We start from the raw sequence: 18,105 nt of genomic DNA, 5'->3' as shown, positions 1-18,105 counted from the left end.
AAGGATTGGGGAGTTTTGCATTTGTGGGCTCTCGGGTACTAAGCTCTTTAATGTCACACAAGACAGTTTCTTCTCACCAGATGTGAGTTTTCCATCTGAGGTACACAGTGGGTTGGAAAATGCTATTTATGTGTGTGCGAGCCCTTCGAAGTTGGTGGGCTGCTTGCAGCTAGATCAGAGCACAAAAAAATGAGAAGCTGCACTTGGGTAAACTTCCGCTGACTGCCTCTGTTGTAGAACTTCTAAATAATGTGTGCTGTGCTATACTTCACCTGTGCCTCTTGTTAATATTTGAAATTAAACAGATCTGCTGTAAGAAATCAGCAAGTTGGATGTTTATACAATAGGCCTCTTTTCCAGGCATAAGCAGAGAAAAGCTAAAAGATAAGTGAACTTCAGGGTGGTGTCCTGGAAGAGGAGGGTGCTATTCGTTCAAATGCACTGCATAACATGTTTTGAAAACCAGTTTTGTATTTTCCTATGCAGCCTAGTACTCTGAAGAATATGCTTTTGAAATAGGAGAACTTGTAATTGTGGAAAACATTTTATCAAAATATAGCAAAAGTGGTTTTTCATTATTGCTGTACTCACCCTACCATTATCTAGACGCAGCTAGATCACCACCCACCTTTGATTGCTTTGATATCAGTTTTCTTGAAGTAATTCTCTAAATCATTTGAAGAAGTTAACTGTATCCTAGTCACTAGGACATAGTGAGAGAGATATAAGGGCTTAACATAACATGCCACTATCACTTACCTTGGGGAAAGATTGCATATTGTAGCTAATGAATATTGTCAGAGTCAAGAAATCTACATGGCTTATTCAAGTTTTGAAGCAGAGGTTGGATGCTTTTAGTTGAGATTCCTGCATTGCAGGAAATTGGACTAGATGATATGCAGGGAGGCTTCCAACTCTACAAATTTATGAATACTAGCACACTACTGCACACCATTTCTTAATTCAGTCATGTCAGTGGGGTAGTTTTTTGTTTTTACATTTTTGCTTTAAAACACCAGTCAATTAAGTCTGATGTTAAGGTATACATATGACCATAATTGATTCTAGACCAGGCTGAGGCAACCTAAGGCCCGGGGGCCGGATGCGGCCCAATTGCCTTCTCAATCCAGCCCGCGGATGGTCCGGGAATTAGCGTGTTTTTACATGAGTAGAATGTGTCCTTTTATTTAAAATGCATCTCTGGGTTATTTGTGGGGCATAGGAATTTGTTCATTTCCCCCCAAAAAATATAGTCCGGCCCACCACATGATCTGAGGGACAGTGGACCGGCCCACGGCTGAAAAAAGTTGCTGACCCTGTCCTAGACTATCATTTCTGCATGTCTTAGGCCAGGCTTTGGGTAGCAGACTCTTCTGCATTTTGCACATTTGGCACTATTCATTTGTTAGTTTCTATTCTGTTTTCCCCCCCTGACAGCCGCAACAGTTGACATTTTCTGAATTGGAAAGTTAAGTGCTATGGCTGCAACAAAAATGTCTAAAAATAATTTTCTGAATTCTGAAATAGTTTTCTAAAGAGCTGAAGTGGTTTTGCAAAACAGCTTCTAAATAGAGAACTGCAGGTACTTCTGTTTCTGAGTTTGGCATAGACCTGGGAGGGGAACAGAGTTAGATTGTATCTCAATAGATTTGTCAAGTGAAAACTTTTTTAAAAATTCTCTGATAACAATAAGTGAAATCTGTTATGTTCTGAGCAACTGATTGTTCTGGAATATGGAGAAACTCGGGATAAAGGAATTTGGCATTCTTGTATTGTAGGAGCCTCATTTGTGCAGGCTTCTTAAGTGAGTTGGAACTGTAGAGCACTCAGATCACTTGCAGAGACAGTTTGTAAAAGCATCATTTCTGAAAAGATGCAGTTATGGAGGGTGAAGAAAAGTATACACCAGGGTAGGATTATTATAGAGAACTTTTAAAGGGGGAAATGAAATACACAGTAATGTTTAGAAACAATGGTTTCAAGGGGGAAACGGGAAGGAAGAAGGTATTTTAACAGGAAAGGACAGAAACCTTGTACTTTGTGAAGAAACACCACAGTGGCTGAAGCAGAAAAGATCACATGAAAAACATTGTTTGCGTATGACATGGATGAAGAAGTTAGGAAGATCTTACAAAACATTTAGCACTAATGAGAGAGCGTATATCAGCTTGCTCCAATTCAAAATGTAATTTAGAAGTCTTGTCTGCTGATTCCATAAATTTGCCAACTCCGGTACAGATTATTTGTGTAGAAGGCCACATTCCTTCAAGGGTAGTGGATGGGGCCAGAGCAGGGTTCATTCCCCTCCCTGCCACTTCCTTGTTGTTTTCTGTGAGTGAAGCAGGTACATTGCTCTTCTTGAACTAATGGCTTGCAGAGGGTTTTTATAATTTTGCTAATGGTCCCATGCAGTCCTAGGGCAATAGATTGTTCATACCTATTCTATACCTTTAAATCTGTGGTCCTAATGTGATTTAATGGGAATAGTGTCCAGGACTAAATTCACTTTTCATTGAAGTGCATTATAGGTGATTCAGTGGTGCTATGGAGCATGCTCAAAGAAAGTAACTCTGTCTGCCCCATTCATTCACCATCTTACCCAGTGCATTCAGAGCTCATTTCTTTGAGAAGTTTGAAGCCAATTTTTACCTGAGCTGCTGAACTGGCAATATGTGAAAGGAACAATTTCATTTTGGAATAACACTAGCATGTAGGCCTCTGTCTTTACCTTTACTGGTGTCTGCTGTTCTCCAGAAACCTTGAGGTCCTACTAGATTCACATTAAAAACACAACACACCAGCTCTTTCATTTTTGCTTTTCTCCTTACCCTCCATTAGCTGCTATGTCATTACAGTGTAGTAAAATGCAGTGTAGGAGCTTCCAGAGCTTGCAGTAATTCTATAAATTATTCACATTAATTTAACTTGTGGATTTGTTCCAAAGGACTGCATATTTCCATTTGAGTTGCTGTTCTGCTACCCAAATGTTTATAGCTCCCACCTCCCTTTGTTAAACAAGAATGATGATAAAATAACCAGAAATCTTCATTCACTCTGACAAAAGCAATGCAACACATCATTAAATGTCACATTATCCTCTAGTCAAGCTTGTTTATATCATGTTCTTCATGAGATTTCCTAGTGTTTCATGATGCTTTATTCTACATGAGTGAGATGCTGATAATGAAAGCTGAATGTATCCCAGATTTCTGTGGCTCTCTTACAATAGAACTATATAGTATATGTTAAGCCTGGCTCCTGTGTTGAATGACTTCCCTTATGGGCTGGAGAAGAGTGTCTTTTGGGTTTCCTTGGTATTGGGCCTAGTGATGTCCCCAAGCCTGAATTTAGTTTGAAAGCATAAAAGACACAGTAGTTCTCCCGTAACATAGGAATCAGTTGTGTTGAATATGACTAGAATTGTCAGTATTTCCCCCCCTTGAATTGTTTTAACCAAAATATTGAAAAAACTGACACATCTGAACAGATCTGTTGAAGTTCCCCATTATCTGGTTCAGAAAAGATTGAGCACTTGAGCCCAGAGCTTCTAGGAAGCTTTCAGAACATAGGAGCTCAGCCCTTCACCCCTTTCTAGTATCTAGCCGGGCTCTGATCTGGGTAGGTGATTACATGAGCTTCCATCTCTTCATGAGTAGATTTGTGTGTGAATAGCTGGGCACTATACCAGTGGCCCTAAAACTCATGCCTGGCACACCGTCTCCTCAGTCCCTGCAGCAGACGAGGAGGCGCAAATGTTGTCCTCTCTTTAGAAGCTCATTCTGATTTATTAATAATATTTGTATCCTCTTTGGCTTTGATATTTGCTGGGAATTGGGATTTCTAAGTTGTTGTTTACCTTATTACTTTGCACTGAGCTAACCATTATGGGTGTCAGTCCCATAATATATAAGCCTCTACTTGTGTAAAAAGCCTATCACAGCATTGACAATTGCAAAGTTTCCTGGATTTTTACTGTGCAAAAATCATAGTGTGAATTTGCTGTAAGAAAAAACCTTTATTTATTTATGTTAAGGTAAAGGTGAAGGGACCCCTGACCATTAGGTCCAGTCGTGACCGACTTTGGGGTTGCGGCGCTCATCTTGCTTTACTGGCCGAGGGAGCTGGCATACAGCTTCTGGGTCATGTGGCCAGCATGACTAAGCCGCTTCCGGCGAACCAGAGCAGCGCATGGAAACGCCGTTTACCTTCCCGCCGGAGCGGTACCTATTTATCTACTTGCACTTTGACGTGCTTTTGAACTGCTAGGTTGGCAGGAGCAGGAACTGAGCAACGGAAGCTCACCCCGTCGTGGGGATTCAAACTGCCGACCTTCTGATCAGCAAGTCCTAGGCTCTGTGGTTTAACCCACAGTGCCACCCGCGTCCCATTTATTTATTTATTTATTTATATGTAAAAGATATAAATACAAATTTTTAACTGGTGTTGGGAATAATAGATTAATAATCTACACAAGACTAACAGAACATTTAGACAAAGACCAGAAAAAAAAAATAACATGTTGACAGTTTGGTTTAAGGTTTTATTACAGGTAACTCTGAATCCTCCCCTCCCCCCCCCCCCCGGTTATTTCCTTATTAATGGTTGTTGGGTTTGTTTTTTGCTTTCCTTCTGTAGCAGATTAATTTGATCATCAGGGTGCTGAGTTTCCAGTCCAAAGAAGAGGAAATATTTTGATAGAAGGGAAGTTGTGTCTTTAGACACAGTAGCTAAAAATAGGTATTCTGCTTTTGAACGCCCTGGAATAAATTCTGAAAACAATCCATGATTGTTAGAAATAGTTATTTAACAAAATTGCTAGTCTTCTCTTGTTTACCCCACCCTGTAAGCTATCTACCACTTTCAGAAGAGGTTAGTTTACCATTTACCATTTACCGTTGTCAAGCAGTTAATCTATAAAATTAATTCATTACTCATTAAACTTCAAGATTACACTTCTGAAATTTCGAATCTGTACTATGTACATACCTAAAGCTTGTTAAATTTGGAGATTTCAGGTCAGTTTGTCAGAATTTTGGAGATAGGGATAATTTAGGAACCTAGCTTTCACATTTAGACTACCCTGTACAGTTTTGAGGGTTTTCTCTAGCTGAAAATGTCTCCAGGAAAAACTTAAGTATTGTTGGAGAAAGGCCCCTGCCTTGTCCACAGAATTGCTATGTGCTCATAGGAAAATACCATTTTCCATTGACCAAGAGTCTATTGGAACGGATTTTAGAGCTCTGTTTATTGAGGTCTCTTATTTCTGCTTTCAGAGCAATAAGTGTTGCCTCATAGGTCAAGGCTATAATAAAAATATTATAATCAGTTTTGTGATTTTGGAACTTTCAGTGTCAAAGGCAAGTAAAGTTTTAGGAATAGCACTCCTAAGTAGAACATTAAACTTCATGTTCATTGCTCACAATCTATACTCTGGTCGGAATCTACCAACAGTGAAGTTTCAGATTCTTGACGGCATAGCATGTTTCATTGCTTTCATTTATAGTGTATTGCGTAACCAACCGGAGGTATACCAGGAAATTACCATGAGCAGGAAAAGTCTAATTTAGCTGCAGTCATAGCTTTGCGAGGTGGGACACAATTTGAGGGCACAAATAAGTCAATGAAGGGTGGCCTTGGGAACAGGGTAGAAATATTTTAAGAAAATATCCATAGTTTATTCATGTGCTTCTACACCTTCTGCCTACCAACCAGGAACAGGTTTGGGGTTGTTTTTTTGTTGTTATAACACACAAATATCAATCTTTCCCCAAACTGAGTTGTTCCAGCTTTTATAAGACCATTTCTGGCGTGCATATGTAGTAAATGTGCAGACAGACTTTGAACCTTGAAGTTGTTAAGTTTCATTGCAAAGGCAGCTTTCTGTTTGTTTTGGGTGCTTCTACAAGTTTTTTAAAACTGGGCTGTATAAGTATGATAATCAGCAGTCCATGGGATAATGCAGCCTTCCCTAATCTGCCCTCTTCCTGTTTTGTCTTGTATTACTTGCAGTTACTCATTCATTTAGATTTTACATAATTTTATTAGTATTTGCATAAATGCTTTTCACCTTGCTTTATTGCATTTTAATGTTTCTTTTTATTATTTGTTGAATAATATTTTTTTCCTTTTTAAAAAGGAAATGCTTTTTAAAGAAAAAATCAGCATTTTAAATTAAACTATTTCAGTTAAACTAATTTGGGTTGGAGTTTAACTTACATTGTTGTTAACTTGTGTTACTTTTAGTCTGTCATTGCTTTGTTTTGTAATGCTCTGGGGCCTGGGTTCAGAGTTCATACCTAAACATTCTAAATAGTTCTTCCCTCTTTCTTTCTTTGTTTCTGTTTCTTATACAGGAAATAAAAAAAGAAGCAAAGAAGGAAGGTCCTGTCATCAAAGTACCAGAAAAGTCTATACATGATGTTTCCAATGGAAGTCCTTTACTGTTGTCTGAGACAATTATTAGAGCCTCCAAAAAAGGTAATATATTTTAAATTAAAAGCTCCAGGATAAACTGTATTTGGAATGTTTCCAACCATAAAATTATACACTGGACAAATGTGTATACATTAAGGGTGGAAAAAGTTCTCAGATGGGCAAACAGGTTTATGAAAGCCAATTCAAACATTCAGTCACTGTGTCTTCCCATCTGAGGATATCACTCTCTTATCAAGTACAGAATCATTTGTGTTTCTTTACCCAAAGAGCTTCATTATTGAGTGCAATTATTTTAACAAGGAGCAGCTAGTTATAGGTAGATTTATGGCAACATAGGGCTTGTCAACACCAGAGTTTAGTGTCCTTCTGAAGCTACTTGTGTCTTGCTTTTAATTTCATTTTGGTGGTATCTACACATCTTCCTACTCCAAGTGGCAGCTTGCACTCCCCCCCACCCCATTCAGCCTTTTCCAATTTGCAGATAATCCAATAAGGAAAGAAAATCCAATATAAAAGTGCATGCTATCCAACTGTGGATGTGCTGAAGCACATTGTGTGGCCAGGTTTCTTTATGTGTGTTGTTTCTGTCAGCTCAAAGGATGCAGTGTGCCTTTCTCAATTGGTTGTAGCTGAAGGCACATTTGCAGTAATTTTTTAAAATTTCTAAAACAGCTCTTTTGCACAGAACAGCTCAAATAACCAACTTCCCACCCCATACTAAGTTCATAATTGGCAAGTGACTGTTTCTAGCTATCTAGAAAAGCACAGTAAATGCTTCGGTAGTTAATTGTGCAAAGTAGGCAATGCTGGTTATATACATTTTACATTACCCACATATATAATCCATATATATATATGTTTTGGAAACATGCTGAGTTTATTATCTCAGTACTTCCTTGCATTGGGCCTCATGAAATACCAGTTTTCCCCTTCCTTTTCTTGCATCGTAGTACGATGAAATAAACAGGATATTCTAGAATATAGTTAGGTCCATGCAACAGCTTAAAAACCTGATCCTGCTAAATAGAATATGTTTTGATTGCTTGAAAGAAAACATGCAATTTTGACATAGTTGTGTCAGTGGGTTGCCTTGCCAGTTATGCTCTCCAGAAAGTGTGGAACCATTCAAGGATTTTTATTTCAAGAACAAATGTTGTATTTTTTACCTTGGAGGCTTACCAGCTTCTGTTTCTTATCTCAAAGCCAAGTCCTTGGTGACTATGAAACTTTGAAATGTGCTATTCATGGCACAAACTGCCTGTTTGTGTCAAAATCTTACTGGAAACTAAGGGGAAAAAACTTACCAGAAAGCAGTACAGTGGTACATCGGGTTAAGAACTTAATTCGTTCTGGAGGTCCGTTCTTAACCTGAAACTGTTCTTAACCTGAGGTACCGCTTTAGCTAATGGGGCCTCCCGCTGCCGCTGCGCTGCCACCGTGCGATTTCTGTTCTTATCCTGAAGCAAAGTTCTTAACCTGAGGTACTATTTCTGGGTTAGTGGAGTCTGTAACCTGAAGCGTCTGTAACCCGAGATACCACTGTATTAGGTAGGCTATTGAGCCACCAATCAAAGAAACTCAACCCAAAGGACTGAATCCAGGCAGTCTGTGAAACCAACAATCATCCTATATAAGCAACTAGCAGCATCATACCTGGCATTGCTCAGGAATTCTAAGGATCAGTGCAATCAGAAAGGTTCAGTCCACCATCTTGATTCAAAATGGCATCCAGTTGTATCCTAACTTAGATGAAAACCTGATCGTGAAACTCAGGAACCATCATGCAAAATTTGCTTATATCTTAAGAGGTGTCCAAACACATAGCAAGCAAACAACTTCCCAAAATATATAGTAGATAGAATATTATATGATGGGAGGAATTAAACATAGCATTAAGTTAAAGCCCCCCCCCAAAAAAAACCTCTGTTGCAGAATATTATTGGATTTAGTTAGACAAAATCCATAAAGTATTGCAGATGAGTATGTGATCTATGGCAGATTAGAAAGAACAAGACAGCACTTAGAAGTCCTATTAGTTACTTATGTAAGGTTCCAGGTAGGAGAATCATGTTGGGGGAAAAGAAAACGAACAAAAAATAAGCCATTAAATTCAAAGTTGTGGTATGAGATGTTTGATGAAGATGTACTAGAATATAGGCCCTGAAAACCAAAGATTCTGATACATTTTGCCTGTGGAATTTTTGCATTATCTTTTCGGTGTTCTAAAAGACTTGGCATTGGGTTTTTTTGGGTTACGCTTGTGCAAGTAATAGAAGGCTCCATATGGTCTGTGGCAGCTGGGCCTCTGTTATCTGGGGCACTAAAATGGAAAGGAAGTACATCCTGTTACAACTTCTAAATCCTAGCAATTTTTAATAGTATTTTGGTATGCCTGGGCTTGTACTAACCATTTAATTTTTAATGTCTCCTGCAAGTTCACTTTTATGTAAGAGATTTTTAAATGTCACAGTATGTCAGAAAGCAAATGAAAGCTGGATAAACAGGAAAATTGACTATTCTAAATCATTGTACTAAAACTTGTACAAGGTAGAAAAATGATGAGGAAATGAAATGTAGCATGGTATCAAAGGTGCTTTTAAAAAATGATGGGTCAAGCCTCCTGACTCCTTGCAACTTCAACATGGGTCCTGATAGTTTGGACCCAGACTGTTTTAAGGATTGACTCATCATTCCCATTTCTGGTCTGTGCCAGCTGCATATGGAAGTTTGCTTGGGATGCTATACTTCTGTTGGTGCAGCATCACACTGTTGACTCATGTTAATATTGTGGTCTAGTAAGACCCCTAGGTCTTTTTTCTTACATACTGCTGGCAAGCCACGTGTCCCCTATCTTATCTGTGCAGCTGGTTCTTCCTGCCTAAGTGTAGAACCTTACAGTTGTCCCCATTGTAATTTATTTTGTTGGTTTTTGCCCGGTTCTCCTGTCTCTTAACACTAAGCATGAATCCTGATTCTGTCTTAAGTGGCATCGGCCACCCCTCCCAATTTGATGTCATCTGCAAATTTGATGAGCATACCCTCAATTCCTTAATCCAAGTTATTTATAAAGATGTTGAACAACAGCAGGCCCAGGACAAAACCCTACAGCACCCCACTTGTCACTTTTTTCCAGAATGACGAGGGACCATTAGTGAGCAATATTTGGGTTTGGCAAGTCAACCAACTTCAACTCCACCTAACACTTATCTCGTCCAGTCTACATTTGCCAGCTTCTCTGCAAGAATATCATGGGGGACATTGTCAAAAGCCTTACTGAAATCAAGATACACTATGTACCTCAGCATTTCCCTGATCCATCAAGTTCATAAGGCACTGGAGATTTGAATTTATGCAAAGTAGCTAGATGTTCCCTTACCACCGCTTCCTATCTTGGGCTTCAGCTTCCTCTTTGCATCATTATTAGTAAAAAATATATAGGACACTCTTTGACCTTAATCACCTCTCTAGAGTCTAGCAGATAAGACTCAAAATGATGTCCCACTTATCTCTCCTCTGTATTCAAATTAATGTAAAGCTGATAGCTCTGGCCCTCTTTTTCAATTTTATTCATCTTCAGGCTGAAGGAGCAGCCGGGTCATTTGCAGGTCTTTTCATTCTTGGAGGAATTTAAAGAATGCTACACACCTGACACGGCCATGATTCTTTGGTTTGATTTCTGTTAATGTGTTTCAATGCTGAACACAGAGAGAGAAGTTTTAAAAGTTTTTGGAATTTCATTTCCAGTTTTAAACCCAAGGGTAGGCCACTTGCATCAGTACCCTGGAGCATCTGCTCTGCCTGTTTTGTAATTTATAGGCATAAAATGATGGCGATGAGAATGAGAGCCAGAGACACAGATCAACAATCTCATCTTTGTAGAGCTGGCAAGTTACATTCTGTTCCTGTAATGAGTTGCAATGAGGAAACTGTTAAGGAGAAGTGTATCACTTTCTCTTACCAGACTTGTGGCCAGTGTGAATGTTGCATGAGAGATGAGATTAAACATGAAATGTCTGTGTCAGGACACTAAGCCAAGAAGTTCCTCCAGCTCAAGCACTTTTGTCTGTGGCAACAGAACTTCCCTCTCCTCTCCCTGTGCATCCCCTAAATATGTCATGGGGAACATTTAGGTGGCATGTGGGGAGAGGAGAGGGAGCAGGGAAAATACCCTGGGTTATCGGAACTGTTTTGGGACGCAGGTGGCGCTGTGGGTTAAACCACAGAGCCTAGGACTTGCCGATCAGAAGGTCGGCGGTTCGAATCCCTGCGATGGGGTGAGCTCCCGTTGCTCGGTCCCTGCTCCTGCCAACCTAGCAGTTTGAAAGCATGTCAAAGCAAACTCTGGGGTTGCGGCGCTCATCTCGCTTTACTGGCCGAGGGAGCCGGCTCCTGTTGTTCGGTCCCAGCTCCTGCCCACCTAGAAGTTCGAAAGCATGTCAAACTGCAAGTAGATAAATAGGTACCACTCCGGCGGGAAGGTAAACGGCGTTTCCGTGCGCTTCTCTGGTTTGCCAGAAGCCGCTTAGTCATGCTGGCCACATGACCCGGAAGCTGTACGCCGGCTCCCTCGGCCAATAAAGTGAGATGAGCGCCGCAACCCCAGAGTCGGCCACGACTGGACCTAATGGTCAGGGGTCCCTTTATCTTTACCTATCGGAACTGTTTAGATGCATACTGGCCTAAGAAACTAAAAGTCAGTCCAAGAGCCCATTCATGGAGCAGCCAGCCATGTAGTTTACAGTGGAGAGAGACAGTGCTTGTTAGAGAGAACCAACTGAGGGAATAAATGCACACACACGGGAAACCATTTATAGCCGAAGGCTGCAGTTTCTTGGTAGGTGAAAATGGTATCCAGTATCTGGGACAGAAGGGAGGAAAGGCTGATATGGAACAATGTATTTGATAAAACATGTATAGGATTGGGGGTAAGGTGGAGAAAACAACCATTATAGACAGGTTCCAAAGAAATTGAGACATTTCCGTTACATTCCTGTATATTGTTTAGATTTGGGCTTTTGCTGTTTGACTTTTTAAAAATCCTAAACCCATATTTCTACCATGCATTATAAAAATCCAGGGCACTTGTTTATGAAAGCATTTAAATGACATCCACAATCTAAATAAGAGAGAGAGCGCGCAAATGGTATTTCCTTGTTAAATAATAAAATAAGTGACTCTTAATTGGTTTTCTGTCATCACGTCTTCACTACAGCCAAATTATGCTGTCCTTCTAACCCATGAAGCAATTGATGATTTCTCCATCAATGGCAAATGCATTGTGTTCAGTCATGTAATATATTTGATCTTATGTACTTGCGATAAAAAAATGTATTTATTCAGAAAATGGAATGTACAGGTTTATGACATCCAGCATACCAATTCAGTAATTTTTTAATAATTATGATGGAGCCACTATTTTTCCCTTGGGCAACATATGCTTTCCTCCCTTTTTGTCTGTGTATCTAAGCTCTGAAGCTGATCCTAACTCTGAGCTAGGGGATTGTCATGTGGCCTCCTTCTTTACAGTGGCTGCCCCCTTGTGGTAGACCATGTACACTAATTAGAACAGTAATTTTCTCTCTCCTGTATATAGTGAGCAGCATGGAGAATGCAGGTTAGAACAGCAAGGCAAAATGTCTTTTTACTGGAAAAGTTTGCATTTGTGGTAAGATGTGAAGAGGGGCTATGTCAACCTCTCTGGGGCCCTTCATGCTCACACATTCATATTAAGCCATAGTTTGGCTTAACATTTTCTCTGAACCAGCTTGAGTGTATGATCATATATTACTGAGCAAATGTTTTGATTCCAGTTCCTAATAAACTGTTCCTTTTCTATGAACAATAGTTGTAACAAGTGCTTTTTATCTAGAAAAATACATGCTGGTATTCACCATGATGTTGGTACAGTAAGTGCCACACTTTTTAACAACAGCAATGCTGGTACTGCGTGCCCTTGAGTACCCCCTGGTTGTAATGGTTATCTTTCTCTGTTCTGAAGTATAATCTAGTTTAACTATGAATGAGACTCCCAGGATTTTCTAAAGTCATTTGGAAACTTGCTCTAGATTTAAATGCATGTGAGTGATCTGAGTTCAGGACATGCACATTTTACTGTGTTAGTGTATGCTACAGCATGTTACACCAAGCAGCTTGTTTGGATAAAAGGTGACAATGCAGATAATCCCACACCTCTTCATTGTTGTTTTTTAGGGATAGCCTCTTTTCTGTATGGCCCTGAGGTATTCCATAACCATTTGCTTCCCTCATGGTTAATTTTAAGTGGCAGATGTTCAATAACATAATGAAATCACTGCTATATTGGTTTACAAAGCCCACTGTTGTGTCATAATGATTCATTTATCTTGATGCCAAATACAATGCCGTACTCTGCTTATATATGTATTTGCGCAGATAGCTTGTCTGTTCTAGGCTTTGTTCTTTATGGATAACACCTTCATATATATTTTTAGGGGGGAAATTAAACTGCTCAGTCAGAAAATTCTCCCAGTGGTATTCAAATAAAATTGTATTTAAAACATGACTAAAAGTCACACATCAGTAAAAACATACAACCATTATCATTAAAATAAATATAAAATCAGCATAACTAAATAATCTGTATTGCTGAAACAGAAAACCTTCAGGGCATTTATATCTTCTACATAAAGTGAAATATTTTAAACGATAGTTTCTGAGGAAAGAAATAGTGAGATATCGCTAAATACAAACGGGAAGTTTGCCTCTTCAGTCTTCTGAAAAAAACACAAAGGTTTTTTTCCTTTAATCCATATACCAAAATGTTTGCTACTTTTAGGAATGCAAATATTCCTATTGGAGTCAAAAGGCTGTATCCAATATTAGTCATACTCAGAGCAGACCTATCAGATTGAATGGACATGATTTACTAAAGTGCATTAATTTGCAAGGGGTCAACTTTGAATATAACTTAGTTGGCTATATCCCAAAGAATGCATTTTTCTCCTCTTGTTAGAGGCCCCTAAAGGTTCCTGAGTATCATGGGAAACAAATAAGGAAATGCATGATTGAAAAACAATTTGTTGAACAATTGAAGAACAATTCATTTTGGAATGCTATATTTTTAGAATTCATTCTTTAAAACGAAACAAAAAATATGTTCATAAATGACATACTTTTGTCCTGTATTTTTAGTCAATATCTTACTTTAGCCTGTTTAACAGAAAAAGTTAAGAATTGCTCACTTATATTAAAGCAAAAGAATCCTAAGGGAATATATAGATAGATAGATATAGAGATATAATATTTTCATTAACTTTTTGTTCCAAAAATTAATGGAGTCTAAGCTGGACATAATCTGTTAGACATATTGCCCTTTTTGTAACATGTTTGGTGACATTTTCAGTCACCTCTGGGTTTGGCATGCATATTCATCTTTCAGAAGCCTATTAATTGGTCATTGCCTGTATTTTCTTTGATGATTAGAATGCATATAAAGATACTCAATTTTGTATTTAGATATTAGTCATATGCTCTCTCAAACTCCATTTGAGATAAATCAGCTGTTCCTTAAAAAAATTAAAACAACTGCTGTTATGTGTTGCTAAGGATGAAGGCAATATAAATAACTTGCTATTGTATCCCTATGAAATAGTCTACAGTCTTGAACTGAAAATGTTTTTGAGATTTTTAAAAATATACTAATAACAGGCTTTCATTTATTTATATCCCTTGCACAACGAAAAATATTATCTGTTGATCCATTTAAGTGATACTGGGTTAACTTCTAATTAAGTATTTAACCATATTCTTAGTTCATTGAGTAAGGGTGGTGGTGGGGATACAGTTTTCTCTGCCCACCCCCGCAGTAGAGAATATTTTATTTAAGCAGTTCGGAATCACTTAGGTGCTTGGTAATCTAATGAGAATTTTATTGTTCATGTGGGAGTATGTGCTAACTGAAGTGAATGGCATTAAACTAGCACTTCTGTAGGCTACAAATGTAGTTTAGTTATACAACAAAATGCCTTTCTCCTGACTCCTAATTCTATAGGTCATCTTATAGATACTCCTTATAGATATATATCTACAGATAATGAATAGGATCTAAAGAGGGTATATGGATGCCCAAGGAACTATTGATTTTAAACAGCAGACTATTAATTGTAACCACTCAGTTTCAAAAGCTATTTTGCCCTGAGATATGCAAAGCTGCTGCTCAAATAGTCCAGAGTTCTTTTGCATGATGGAACTATTTTAAGATTCCTTAGCTCTTGGCCACGACATCGTTCTTTCTTTATGTTCCATTGCTACAATGATAAGGTTAGTAGGTTCGCTTGCTTTATTGTATAGTATTTGTTTTGCATTAATTGAGTGTCTGAGCAGTTTTCACTCCTACATGGAAACATTCAGACATTGCAAAAGGGGGTAGGGGAAAGTGAGACTGTAAGCCCAATACAGTGGTACCTCGGGTTACAGATGCTTCAGGTTACAGACTCCGGTAACCCAGAAATAGTACCTCGGGTTAAGAACTTTGCTTCAGGATGAGAATAGAAATCATGCGGCGGTACAGGGAGGCCCCATTAGCTAAAGTGGTACCTCAGGTTATGAACAGTTTCAGATTAAGAACGGACCTCCAGAACGAATTAAGTTCTTAACCCGAGGTACTACTGTACTGTGTTCCTTCCCAATTTTAGCGAAACCTTCCTCCAAGTCATCACAAAAGGCAGGGCTTTGTTGCACCCATGCCCCTCCTCACATGGCCTCTCAGGAGTGAATAGGTTTTGGAGCATGTTTGTTTTTTGGTCTTTTCAACTTCTAGTCTGTGATCAAAGAGGGAGGATTAGACTTGAAGGACATCTGCCCATAGGCCCAACTTTTGCCTTGTCTCAACTGAATAATAAGAGTTGTAAAAAAAAAAAAAGAACTATCTGAGGACAGTCTCATTACAGTCGCACCTTGGTTTTCGAACAGCTTAGTTCACGAACAACTCAGAACTTGAACGTCGCAAACCTGGAAGTAGGTGTTCCAGTTTGTGAACTTTGCTTCGGAAGCTGAACCTCTGGCATATCTTCTGCAACTTCCGATTGGCTGCAGGACGCTCCTGCAGCCAATCGGAAGTCACACCTTTGTTTCTGAATGTTTCAGAAGTCGAACGGACTTCTGGAACGCATTCTGTTCGAAAACCAAGTTACGACTGTATATAGTTATGTCCTCAGGTAGCACTAGACTTAGTTGTGTCTGGGTGGAGTTGGGAGGTTACTGTTACTTTCTTGTCTGAGAGAGATAATAAAGTTCTTGATAATAAAGCTTCCTAACTGGTGTGCCCATGACAAGCTTCTAAGAGCTGCAGTTTTTATCCAAGTGCCACAATTGGTTGAGTTCTCAATTACTGACTTAGACAGAGATGATTTATACTATACATTTGTCTGGGTCTGTCAGTGTCTGCCATGGTAATTAATGATATCTTCATTGTAGTATAATACATTAAGCACATGTTATTCTTTGACACAGATAAAAACTAGAATAGCAGTTGGATCCTGATTGAACTCATAGATTATTTATGTAGATTTTTTTTTGGCTAAGAAATTCATGTCTCTCCTTTGGAGACAGTACAGTGCTGAAGTGTGTTATCTGGTGACAATGTTTTTCTACAGCTGCTTTCTAAAATAAGCTGGTGAATTACTTAAAGACTTGCATGCATTTTTATAAATCTTTCTTTGTAGCAGACAGTTATACTTTTAAAAAAATCCAAATACTGATATCTAGGGTTATAACGGGTGAATTTTTAAATAGATATGAATTTCTGTCAAAGCTCTGCAATTGCACTGTTAAGAAAAGTTTAGTAGTCCACTTCGTTTAAGTAAGAATTACTTTTTTTGATTGGATTGCATAATGGTACTTAGATTTATTTTTATTTATTAATACATTTATAATCCAGATTTTCTCCAAAGGTGAATGAGCTATGTTAACAATAATGGCTCCAAAACTCAGCATTATACTAATCCAATTTTAGAACAAGCCATGTTGTTTGTTTCTTTGCCTGACGCGCCCCCCCCCCGCCATTATGCCTTTAGTTGCCTATGCCAAACTCTGTCTCAAGAGGCTACACATAAGAATATATTCTAACTTGTGCTGAAGAATCCTTCTCTAGCATGCACCTAATTCTTCAAATCCACGTATGTTATCTCAACTAAAACTTTAAGGTAAAGGGCAGAATTGAACTGTTTGACAAGAATTAGGTAAAGCAGATTAGATAAATCCACCCTCGGCTGCATAAACTGCACACCTGAGCGGGTATCCCTAACTGTTGACCATGCTAGCTGGGACTGATGGAAGTTGGTGTACAATAACATCTGGAGGGCTCTCCATCCGTGTAATGGGGTAATTTTTGGCATTTTACAAGACATGTTCTAACTAAAAGGGTGGTGGTGCCAAATGGCTGTAAATGACCAGGAATATCCCCAAAGCAAAGAGCTGGGCTCTTGTTCACTCCAGAATCATTGCCATCTATTTACATTCAGGATTTTCTCTTTTTCCCTTATGCTCTTTATTATTGATAGGTTTCTCATTTCAAAGTCACCTAGTTTGATACAGTGGTACCTCGGGTTAAGTACTTAATTCGTTCCGGAGGTCCGTATTTAACCTGAAACTGTACTTAACCTGAAGCACCACTTTAGCTAATGGGGCCTCCTGCTGCTGCCGCCGCGCCGCCAGAGCCCGATTTCTGTTCTCATCCTGAAGCAAAGTTCTTAACCTGAAGCACTATTTCTGGGTTAGCGGAGTCTGTAACCTGAAGCGTATGTAACCTGAAGCGTATGTAACCCGAGGTACCACTGTACTGTGTTTTTCTTTACAGTTTCTGTAGTCTCCATCTATCTTCTTCAAATATTTGAAACCTGCCATTTCCCCCCACAAAGAACATTTTTCTGGATTCCCACAGAATTTTCTGTGTGTGGGGAGGGAGAGATATGTGGATAACTTATACAGGTGGTGGCCATTTTGCACGGGGGTTCCGTACCTGACCCCTGCACGCATCGGCAGAGTGTATAAGCATGCCCTACCCCATTACGCCCCACTCCTCCCTCATTACGCCCTCTTCAGTTTCCAAAAGGACCCGCATGTTGGCTGTTGCACGTCATTTGGACATGCCTAAAATGATTGTCGCCTCTATCACATTACTTTTTAATGTACATGTAATTAAATCATTAGGGGCGCGGGTGGCACTGTGGGTTAAACCACAGAGCCTAGGACTTGCCGATCAGAAGGTTGGCGGTTGAAATCCCTGCGATGGGGTGAGCTCCCGTTGCTCAGTCCGTGCTCCTGCCAACCTAGCAGTTCGAAAGCATGTCAAAGTGCAAGTAGATAAATAGGTACCGCTCCAGCAGGAAGGTAAACAGTGTTTCTGTGCGCTGCTCTGGTTCGCCAGAAGCGGCTTAGTCATGCTGGCCACATGACCCGGAAGCTGTACACCGGCTCCCTCGGCCAGTAAAGCGAGATGAGCGCCGCAACCCCAGAGTCGGCCACGACTGGACTTTACCTTTACCTTTAATTAAATCATTAAGCTTACACAAGAAGAACAACACCTCTCTCCAACTGGTCTTTCCAACTTTTACTTTTGACACAAAATGGTGTAACAGTTCTTCGAGTTGTAAAAGATGAGATAAAGAAATGTAACAGGTGACCTTATAGACT

General features: G+C 39.3%; 1 protein-coding gene across 8 annotated transcripts in view; it reads left to right on the top strand.

Moving 5' to 3' along the window:
* Positions 1-18,105, top strand: part of SH3KBP1 (SH3 domain containing kinase binding protein 1) — a 147,278-nt gene that overhangs the window by 52,214 nt on the left and 76,959 nt on the right. For all 8 annotated transcript variants that reach the window (XM_083612322.1, XM_083612326.1, XM_083612325.1 and 5 more), the window contains one exon: positions 6,354-6,477. In XM_083612322.1, the coding sequence (XP_083468448.1) occupies positions 6,354-6,477 (124 nt within the window). The remainder of the gene's footprint in view (positions 1-6,353; positions 6,478-18,105) is intronic.

Source organism: Podarcis filfolensis, assembly GCF_964270895.1.
Source record: "Podarcis filfolensis genome assembly, chromosome: 4".
NCBI classification, from domain to species: domain Eukaryota; kingdom Metazoa; phylum Chordata; class Lepidosauria; order Squamata; family Lacertidae; genus Podarcis; species Podarcis filfolensis.
This window is presented reverse-complemented; position numbering and strand designations above follow the sequence as displayed.